Below are 12,016 nucleotides of genomic sequence, written 5' to 3' on the forward strand. Positions count from 1 at the left end.
AAAGTAATACAACTCTTAAATATATAGGTGACTATCCATTCAAATATATGAATAACTAAATATTAATTAATTATTGTTAGACTATTAATTTTTTTGCTTACATTCTCCCACTTAGTGTAATTAATTCTGATCACGTCAAAATCAAAATGATAATTGAGTGTACTCCATCAATTTGGAGTACATTTGAGTCTACTAATATGGGATCAATGACGTTATTATATCATCAATGATATAAGACACCAATGGTCACTAACACTAACAAACTCAACTCCAAAGTCACATATATACCGCATATGCATATATTCAACACAATATTTATACAATGCATCGGTCCTACCGTATCTCAATAAGGACACACCATGTTTCAAAACAGAACACTTAAATCACAATTTTTCATACACATGTGCACCAATATGGAAAATATATAGCAAATGAGGATAATAAATGTGATCACAAAATAAAACTGTCTTTACTTTAGCCAAATACAATCTCCCACTAAGTAAATTTATGTATGTCAAAGAGAAATATGCATGCTTACTGTACAACATTAGCGGCAAACCCTTAGTCATGGGATTAACAATGTTTTGTTGTGTATCAATGTGCTCAATCAGACACTAGCTGGTTCTAAATCCTCTATTTCACAACAAGGTATTAACAGTCATATTTTAAACCAACTTGAACTCTTGTTATTTCTTTAATACAAGACTATAGCGGAATTATTTACCTGAAATCCAAAATTGATATTTTATAAAGCATGAAATATGGCCTTATAACATGCAAATAAACTCCGCTTCTATCACTTATCATAATATATTTGAAGTGGATTTGTATACTGTCTTGACAACCAGCAAAGTCAGATTTCACCACTCCTAAAAAGATATGGTTCTTGATTATTTGCAGATACCTTATAAATTTCTTTGTTGCTTACTATGGATCCAAACCAGGATCAATGTGATATCTGCCTAACTTTACAATAGCAAATGCTATATTATAGTTAACCATATGCAAAACCTAAGCATACATTAGGTTCCCAAAGGCGTAGGAAATACCTTTTACCTAATACTGCTTTAGATATTTTTTTGGTAATTGGATTGCCAAATCTCTCAACTTTTATAATGGTTGCAATTCTACCTCTACAGTGTTATATGTCAAATACTTTCAGAACTTTATCTAAGTAGGTTCTTTGTGACAATTCAAGAATTTCACAAGATTCATTTCGGTGAAACTTAATGCCAATAAAAGGCTTCACCAAGATCTTCATTTCAAATGTTTGAGAAGTTAAATTGTTTAATCTCATGTACAATAATGTCACTATCATCCACATTTAACACTAAAGATGAATTTTACTCTCACTGACTTTGAAAATAACTAAGGCCACATATTTACAGTTTCAACTAAACTTTCCAGAATTAATTAAATGATACCTCAAAACAATTAACTCTGAATGGGATCAGCATAACATGTAATAATCTTTCCTTTGGGCCAAAATTATCATATGTTAGTTTTCCACTGGTGAAATAATTTTCACCTTTTGAAACTAATTAATCATAAAAAAACACAATAACAACTTATACCCCTTTGGGTGTAGTGAGTTTTACACTAATTACCTCAATCCGCTTAAACAAACTCAATGACCCACCTTTGGGCTTGATCATTGCTCATCTTTACTAAATGCCAACACAATCCTTTAACTTTAACAAAATAAAAAATTTGCCACTAGTTACAAATATCATTAAAATTTTCACGAATGTGCCATTTTAGTGACTAAACACTCAATCAAACTTAATGACACTTGTACTTATAATTGAAAATATGATTCAATTTTCCCGAATAAATCAAAACATATACATATACATATTATGCAACAATTTGTAACAATTTATAACATGAGGCACATACATAATTATGTATTTAATTTCAATAACATATATAATTTCATAAACTTATATACTATAAAACTTTAAATTAATCGTTGATTGTGCCACATATATCATCAAAGATATAAAATATTCAACTAGTGATGATGATAACTTAAGAAAAATGTCATATTTATGAAAATTATTAAAGCACTAAATTTATACATGTTATAAAATAAAGAATTTCGGGACTAAAATTAAATTATGAATCTTATATCAGTCATGTAATATATATATATTAGAATAATCACCCACACTCTAATATAATAGAACACATTTAGGATACTATATACATGATTCTTGGTGCAGAGATCATAAAGCGTATGTACGGATGCATGCACCACGCATAACTATTGATGGAGAGACATGACTATTGGTCAAATATAAAAGGCATGACCTTTGATTAAAACTCATATATTTACGAATGAACCTATATGACTATTCATTCCAACTCCATAAGACATGACCTTTAATTGAAACTCAAAAGACATGAATGAACATTTGTGACCCAAATTAAAACATGCAAGGGTACGTTGTATGGGTGGTACTGTTTTATTTACAACAGTCGAAACGGCCTCAAAACCGAAAGATTAGTACATGAATGTCAGAGATTTATGTTGCTATCTAACGTGATATATATGATACCCAAGAAACGGTGTTGTCATGCACATCCCAAAATGACACTCACGTTCTTGTTCAACACATTCTTAAACAACTGTGACACTCTTATAGAGACATGAATACCCAAAATGACTAGTAATTTTGAATCAGCAAACATGTCTTTTGGATTTGAACCAACAGACATGATTAGTAATTTGAACTCCACAAGTTATGACTTTTGAGAACATCTGCAACCCGAACAGAAAGCATGTAATGGTACGTTGAATGTGATTAACAACCTAAAACTCTCATAAACAATCATACATGACTCTGTCTGCATATGATTATTAGACATAAAGTATTAACCAATGAGAAATATTCATTTTGACAGATATAAACACCCAGAAACCAAAACGTTGGTGTGCCAAGAACACCCAAAAATGTTATTGTCCCATAAATATTAATGGCATTCACGTTGTTGTCTAACACATTCACGTTAAAACATCCTTCTAAAGAATGGTTCATATATATCATATTTCAGTACATGTATATGCATTATTTTATTATACAAATATTTGTCCCAAAATAATAACGTACGTATATTAATATATATATGAATATCAATATCTTGCATGCATATAAATTTTGAAGATCTTATATATATATGTATATATATATATATATCAATATCAATATTAATATCTTTGCATGTATATAAATTTTGAAGATCTTGAGCATACTTGTTTGTAATACAATATAATTGTATTAAAATATTGGCAAAAGTGCAAAATACCCCCCTAAGGTTTACTCCTTCGAGCAAAATAACCCCTGAAGTAAAAAAGTGAGCAACTCAGTCATAGTAGTTCTGAAATGGAGCATATTGCCCCCCTGCAGACGCCGGATTCCTCTTTCCAGTGAACAAGTGATGCACGTGATTGATTACTTTATTGGAATGCCAAAACATCCCTCCATAATGACCATTATGCCCTTCAATGTTGTTTATAAATGTTTGGCCTCTCCTCATACCAAACCCATTTCAACCCCATTTCTTCCCTCTACTCTCTCTCTCTTTACCCTCGTTCTCTCAGGTCAGTATATTTATTTGTATTGCTAAATATATATATATATATATATATATATATATATATATATATTGGTATTTAGTATTTTATATAGTGTATGACATGTCCATGCTATTATCATATATCTTTATTATTATTATTTTTTTCTCTCTCTATTGTTGTTGTAGGAATATGGAGCCCTCAATGACATCAAGAAACTCTGTTAATGTATCACATCATGGTAGATACAATAATTTGCATTGCTATTGTGGTTTGAAATCGCCTTTGAGAACAGTAACAACACATGAAAATCTAAGGCGTAGATTTTATGGATGTGGAAGTTATCTTATGAGAGTCCGTAACCATACCAGGAGTTTGTTAAGAAATGGATGATCACCAAACGATTCTAAGGGACCTGTTTGGAGGATCATCAGAGAGCGAAGAAAACGAAGAGCAAATCCACCAAGTTCAGTTCCAAGATTTGAACAATGGAAGTCGATCTCCATCATGGGAACAAATCAGCCAAATCAATGGCTTATGGCTATGCACGGTCTTTCTATCTCCAGAGAAACAATCTTCGCTCATCTCAGTAATAAAAAAAAGTAACCCATCCCTCTCTTTCTCTATTTACTTTTTGTTTGATTGCATAATTAAGACACACTAAAATATGTATATTGCTGTTCTAATTCATTATATTTTTCTTGAATTTTTTACTTGTGGCTGCAGATGGATGCTTTACTAAAGCTTTTCAGAATCAGGTTTGACATAGTCTAAACTTGACTTGTTTGGTAGAGCTTTCTACATTTTTCATGGGGCTATTCATAATACATTTTTATACCTTGCACACATGTCTTTCCGTTCTCCAATTTTCTTCAATATACTTCTTTGTTGAGGTTTTTGAACTTGCATATTCCTTCTGCTGCAGGCTATGAGGTTTGGAGATCTTCCGTCATGGGCAATTGAACTATCTTGTCAAACAAGACTTTACAACTACTAAGGGTATAAACGATATTTTACATTTTTATGTTTTTTATTTTTTCTAAAATGATAATTATACGGGACATATATGTAATTATACTTATATATATCACCGAAAAGAGGAATTCGGCGTCTGCAGGGGGGCAATATGCTCCATTTCAGAACTACTATGACTGAGTTGCTCACTTTTTTACTTCAGGGGGGTATTTTGCTCGATGGAGTAAACCTCAGGGGGGTTATTTTGCACTTTTGTCTAAAATATTTGATATTTTCCCGTATACATAGTGTGTGTGTGTATGCGTATACATGAAAAACAAAGTATATATACACACACACACACACACACATATATTTGTGTTCTTTTGCATCTGAAACACGTATTGCATATAAATTTCATACTATACTATTTACAATATATTGTTAACAAATAAATCAAATTTATACATCAGAGTCCATGTTGGCTCTAATACCACATGTAAGAAAATTCAACAATATATAGAATACATTGTTCCAATGCATAAATCTAATAAAGACATACCTGAATATAGAAACTCAGTTTAAAGAGAATTTCAGCGGAAATATTACTTATATCATATAGAAGACGACCTTCAACCCTCTTATCTTTCACTGTATACTGGACGATGGATTCCAGACTTCTACGTATATATATAGATGAGAGTTAGGATCGTTCCAGTAAACGTTAAGAGGTGTGTTGGTTCCATCAACCAACACAACTCTTCATATGTGACTCTTCAACAAAACAACACAACTCTTAAATTGTGATACCCCCTAATTTCGAAACACGGGTTGATCAAGTCCGCGCACAAAATCAAGGGATATCAAAACAATTAAAGTATTTAACAAGCACAGAATACAAAGATGAATAATAAAGAATAAATAAACCGCTGAAGAAAACTAATAAATAAATATTACTTAATGATTCTCCAACAATTACAATTCGGAAATCCCATAACTCAAGGACCCCTTAAAACATTATCCAATAATCCAATACTATTTAAAAGTACACAAGATGAATTGACGAATGACAGTCTCCCAGCTGCGGATCCTCAACCTCGAGACTGGAACCTCTAATAACCTGAAAAATAAATCGTGGGTTAAACCCTACGAGCAAGTTCACTCTACCAGGCCTCTGAAAACCAATAAGCAGATCATCTCTGATCAAAACCAAACCTAATAAAGTTTTAACTTTAATAAAGCACGATATACATGTCTATATATAATTTTATATACTATACTAATCACATCTATTAATAGGTTTATTAAATTTCCATACCTATTAAATAATTATTAAAATAATATTCATACCTAGACCAATCTACCATTTCATTTTATAAAAACTCCTTTGACCTTAATCCCATCCTAGTCAGTTGTTTAATCATTTAAATAACAAATTATAATAAAAGAAATACTCTATTTAATCCCAACCCGATAATGATTTTAATTGTTTAAATCACATATCCAAAATCCAAGTTTTGACAAATCATCCACGTCTTCCCCAATATTATTTTATTAATGTAAAATAATACACTAACCAGTAAGTACTAAACTATTATCATTTAAGAATATCTAACCCTAATCCAATCCATACATACAACAACCATAGATGATATTTTAATCATCTAACACATAACAACGTAATTATGTTTTGGCAAATCAACCATGCCATTGTAAATATTTTTATTTATATATTGGCAATTCAACCATGCCTCCATAAGTATATTTATTTATACATTGGCAATTCAACCATGCCTCCGTGTATGTATATTTATACATTGGCAATTCAACCATGCCTCCACAGGTATATTTATTCATACATTTAATTAGCAATTCATCCATACTTTCCATATATGTATTCTATTCATACAAATATTTAGGTAATATATTTAATCATTTGACAATTCATCCATGCCCACACTTTAACCATGAATTAACTTTAAAATTAACAATACGCAAAATCATACATAGCCATCACATGCATATTATACGCATATCATTAATTTAACAACCAGCCTATTAAGATATGCCAAATAAGAATGATAATATTAATCATCTTAAATGATTTATATATATATATACCTACACATATGTTATTTAATGTATATATGTGTTTAACACCTTCTTTAATAATCCTTGATTATTTAAAATCAATATACATACATACATACATATATATATATATATATATATATATATACACTTCCTTCCATAACAAATTATTAATTTATTATATTTACACAAATTAGTGCAACTAAATATGTCAGAAATAGTTTCCTTTAAATACTCCATATTGGTTTAAATAGTTTTCCGACACTTTCTCACTAAAACATAAATATCTCCTAGTAGGATGGGAATCTGATAATGAAATTGGTACCATTGGAAAGAAGACGAAAAATCCTTGAATTTGAGCTCAAGAATGACCCAATTTCGATTTAAAATGATTAAGTTATGACCGTTTTAATTTCTAGTGTCGAATTAGGCCAACATAGTTTCCCACGCGCGCCCACGTGCTTACTATGCACTTGCACGCGCTGGATTCAAGCCTCCTTGTGTGCTGGTATTGGCTAAGCTCTTTCAGCTACCGTGAGCTCACCACACTGAATCCATCACTTCCTTTATGCCGCATCCAATGGTCATAAATGAGTGCGCAAATGAACACGCTCACACTAGATTATTTTCTATTAACTATAATAGATCTAAGGTCCAGATCAGCGAGTGCACCATCTTCTCATGGTCTGCAATACACCAAATAATCCCATAGTTGACCAGACCACTTCTATGGTCCAGATACACCTGCGCACCAAAGTTTTATGCGCCGCGATGCACCATATCAATTCACATAAGTTTAATTAATCAAATGGCCCTAATTGGCGTATACACCCTATTATCCTACACCGCGCCGCACTGGATCAATTCTTTATTGTGCCGCCGCTCCCAGTTACCTAGTATATATATATATATATATATATATATATATATATATATATATAATTATTTTCCTAACAAATAATAGGAAAATAAATCCTAATAAATTCCTAAAAATATCAGAAAAATTCCAGAAAATTACAGAACAATTCTAGAAAATAAAGAAACCATAATTAACTCTCTTGGGTCACAAATCCACCTATAGATTGATTTTAAAATATACATAACACCTATATATATCAATTAAAATCCAATAATCTAAAAATCAAATATAATAGTTTATACTTTTTAATTATTCCGATCTAACCATAATTTTTAAACAAATAAATTTAATTAAAGCCTTGATACTCAAGGTGAAATCATTATAAGTTCTAAGAGGAAAGTTAGAGAAAACTCGCCTGAAGGTTTCGAAACGAAACCGACGTTGTAAGCTTTAATTATCTCTTCCATTTCCGACGTCCTCCTTTTCAGATCCGACCTCCTCCTTGTCAGCAGCCCTTCTTCTTCCTCTCTCTCTGTCTATTTTATTTTTCTAACGTGTAAAACCTTTAACCCTAAAGCTTTATGTGTATTTTTATACACCTTAAATTCCAAATCCTATTCCAACTAGTATTATGAATTAAAATAATAACCTTTAAATAATTTATATCTATAAACATATATTATATATAAATATATATTCCTTCCATAATTAATTCATTAGTTAATTAAATCATATATACTTATAAATATCAATAAATATATATCTATATATATATCTTTCCATAACAATTATTAATTAATTATATTTATATATAATTATATATATATATATATATAAATATAATTGATACAAAAGTGATCATTTAAATAATTAAATAACCACGGACCTTCATTAATTAACCCAATAAGGTTTCATACAAGTCCAAGACCACATCTTTTGGTCCAACTTTCCTTAAGCCCAATCCAATTAATTTAAATAAATAAGATAATTAATTAAATACAGAAATTAAAATAACTAATTACATGAAGCACATAAACAAACAAGAATTTACAACTAAGTCATATAATACCAATAAAATCAACACACCAATAATTCAATCAATAATCAACCACACAAACAATCAATCATCATACATAATCACGAAATATAACTTAATTAAACTAAGATAATTAATCTAGCACTCAATAAAATAAAATAAAACATTGAAAAATAAAATAAAATAATTAATCCTAATTAATAAATCTTTTAAAATTATCGGGGTATTACATAAATATATAGGTGACTATTTATTCAAATATATGAACTATTCATTCAAATATATGGATAACTAAATATTAATTATTTATTGTTAGACTATTAATTTTTTTGCTTACATAGTTCAAATCTGAAAGGATAATGCTTAGCTACTCACTGGTGAATAGCATAATGAAATAACACATCACATTTAAAAATAAAATAATCCACACCTAAAAATACTATATACGTTTATTCAATGGTTGATTCGAAAAAACGGAGAAAGGAATGAATTATTCTATTATTAAAAGTAATGTGTTATTTTATTATTGAACCACGTAGGGGTGATTAGCTTCACCTTACTCACCAGTGAGTAACTAAGTATTGTCCATTCTAAAACCTTAGAGACTTATTCTAACACGGTCTTGGTACTCGACTTTGGAGGTTCAGAGAAATTTTTTTCAAGGGAGTTAGTCATACGTCCCAAAACCGCATGCAGTGCATCTGAGTTGCGTTTTCTTCTTTTTCTAAATTGCATTGTTTTCTTTTTCTAAATTGTGAACCTGAAGAGGATGGAAATCGCTTGTGCCAACAAACATCGCTTATCATAAATTTCCTCTTCTTTGTTGATATTCAACAAACATCGCTTGTGCCAGCGCATCTCTTATTTGAGTCCATTCATTTGTTGTCCGGATTGTCCTAATACGATCTGTATTAGCTATAGGGATTGTACCACCATGAACATCAATATCCTCCTCACCAACTTCCACATCAACATCACCATGAACCACGTCATCATCACCATGACCAGATTGTCTAGCTAATTCAGCTTCTACCTCATCTAATAATGGATCATTTGGCTTGTCAATTCGGATGAAGTTGTGGAGGATGGCACATGCGCTTATGATATTGACTCGTGTCTTCAATTTCAAGAACGAATCAGTCCTTAAGATAGCCCAACGCTTTTTGAGCAATCCAAATGCTCTTTCAATCACATTTCTGGCAATTGAATGTCTAAGATTAAACAGCTCCTTGTAAGTTCTTGGGTTGCTCCCGCTTGTTGACCACTCATAAGGTGATAACGGGTAGCCATGAACCTAGCATAGGACCAGTAGGAACGGATGCTGTCACTGAATTTTTTTTTATTTGTATTATTACCTATGTATTTTGTTAAAATTTAAAAAATGCCCCCACTCAATTTTTTAAAATACTCCATTATAGACTCTTGCCCCCACTTATTTTTTTTTAATCTAAAAGATACTAGGAGTAATCCAGTCTCTCTTTCTCGTTAAGTAATTAGGTTCTTCTTCTTCTTCTTCTTCTTATTATTATTATTATTTTATTTTAAACAAATTTATCTTTAAATTCATTTTCTTCAATGGCGCCACTCTCCCAACACACACACCAAAATTCCTAGGTCTGGGTGCCTCTATATGGAGGCAAAAAGCCCTGGAGCATTTAGGTATCCCGTATTAACAAGATAATATTTTCCCACAATGTAAAGCACTAATTTATCAATATATCATTGTAGACTAATATATAAACACACACATAGCAGTTGGGACAACTAACGGATATTGTCTCCCTAGTGCATTTCGCAAAACCTTGCCATCGCCAGCTGATCCTTCCCAACCAGGTAAAACATAAACAAATTTCAAGTCACGAGAACAAGCTCCTAAGACATTTGTTGCAATAAAATTCTTCCTGTTTTGGTACCTTTCCTGTTCTTCAAGTGGAACAGATACAGGGATATGTGTTCCATCTAGTGCTCCAAGACATTCTTATCACAAGTAGGGGTGTCAATACAATCAAGTACTATTTACAAACAAGTATCACCTAAGGACTAATAACTAAGATATATGCCTGAACCAAGCCCATTTCTCTTCTTCAAAACCTTCATCTTCATTTTCCAATTGGACTAAATAGTCTTTGCTTAATTTGATTACTACTCTAAGCACTGCATGGAAATGCCTACTAACTGTCTCTCCCGAGTGCATGAACTGAAACTTTATAACCCGATTATGTATATTATGGGCAAGGATGTATAAAAACATCGCAACCGCTTCTTCAACACAAACATGCATCAAATCATGTAACCCTCCCTTCACTCTCAGAATGTTGCATAAATTATCAAAGGTTTGCTTGCTAAGGCGTAGTTGTTCAATACAGACACTCACACTCCCATAATAAAGGCGGCATAAATAAAATTATCTTTCTCTTCTCAAATCTTGCGTGGGCTCCTTAACCATATACTTCTCATGCCACCATACAACCGCAACTGCCGCCATAACTACATGAAACCCGAAAATGTACCTCCCTTTTTTCTTCTCTCGGCTTCATTAATATTAGAGGAATAAAGGTAAATAATTTTCCACTCTGTGACAAGAAACAACCAATGTCAACAAATCACGCAAGGCTCTACAGATTTTTACACACCTATTATAACCAACAACTTTAGGGTAGTGAAAGATGATGTCACACACCCACTTAATAGCCGTGGCCAATGGAATATGGAAATAATAGTAGGAAACAATATCATTGAAGCACACAAATATCCTGACATGACGGGCATCTTCCTAGTGAGCAATATCACCAGGAACAACAACTAAACTAGTGAACCATGTTCGTAGCCTTGTTACAGGTGTGGCTTCATTTAGATGGACCTCTGTTCTGTTCAGAGGGATTGATGGCCTTTTCATCGGAAAAGAAAGGGATTATGGATAGGGGGGATTATGGATGAGGGCCAAGGGTTGCCAGAGGAACACAACAACTCCACATGATAACTATAATCCCATTAATTCTAAAATGTATCTCAGATATATATATATATATATATATATATATATATATATATATGAATTATTACTCACACACACCCACCCACAAATACTCATTATAGGATTCATACCAGCTACGCTAATGGCCCAATATTATATTGCAAAAGAGTCATGTACAAATTTGTGTCAAATTGAAAAGATGTGTTCTTTCAAGTCAACTAGTCACAAGATTTCTTTTTTTTTTTCTTTTTTTTTTTCTCTCTATTAATTCTTTCTTTCTGTTCTTGTCTAATTTGGAAAAAGAAAAAGTAAAACAGTAGAAAATTTCTACCCACACAGAAATATCAAAAAGTAAAAATAATTTTCTGAAGTCAGAAGATGTTTAATGAATAGTAACAGCACCACAGAGTTAGTGGATTCTGTCCATTACTTTCTGTTATTGGAAACCCATGTCCAGGATGAATTGGGTTCCAGATTTAGAATGGAAAAAAAGGGGTGATCAATTGAGAGCACCCATATACCTAT

General features: G+C 31.6%; 1 protein-coding gene across 1 annotated transcript; it reads right to left on the bottom strand.

Annotated features, from left to right (window-relative positions):
• Positions 1–9,319: 9,319 nt before the first annotated feature.
• Positions 9,320–11,002, bottom strand: LOC132278452 (uncharacterized). The gene is made up of 3 exons (XM_059780237.1): positions 10,961–11,002; positions 10,319–10,435; positions 9,320–9,811 (listed from the first exon to the last, which is right to left on the bottom strand). The coding sequence occupies exons 1-3, from the start codon at positions 11,000–11,002 to the stop codon at positions 9,320–9,322; spliced, it is 651 nt and encodes a 216-aa protein (XP_059636220.1).
• Between the last annotated feature and the right edge of the window lie 1,014 nt (positions 11,003–12,016).

Source organism: Cornus florida, unplaced genomic scaffold (genome assembly GCF_030987335.1).
Source record: "Cornus florida cultivar Cherokee Brave unplaced genomic scaffold, ASM3098733v1 CherokeeBrave_3.0.0_Hap2_Chr10, whole genome shotgun sequence".
Lineage (NCBI taxonomy): Eukaryota > Viridiplantae > Streptophyta > Magnoliopsida > Cornales > Cornaceae > Cornus > Cornus florida.

What these genes read in the sequence shown, in the direction of transcription:
- LOC132278452 (XM_059780237.1), bottom strand. Translation starts at nt 11,002, where the DNA reads ATGGCGGCAGTTGCGGTTGTATGGTGGCATGAGAAGTATATG. An exon ending in GGTGGCATGAGAAGTATATG is followed by an intron (nt 10,436 to 10,960) that starts GTTAAGGAGCCC and finishes CTTGAAGAACAG; the next exon opens with GAAAGGTACCAAAACAGGAA. An exon ending in GATCAGCTGGCGATGGCAAG is followed by an intron (nt 9,812 to 10,318) that starts GTTTTGCGAAAT and finishes GTCCTATGCTAG; the next exon opens with GTTCATGGCTACCCGTTATC.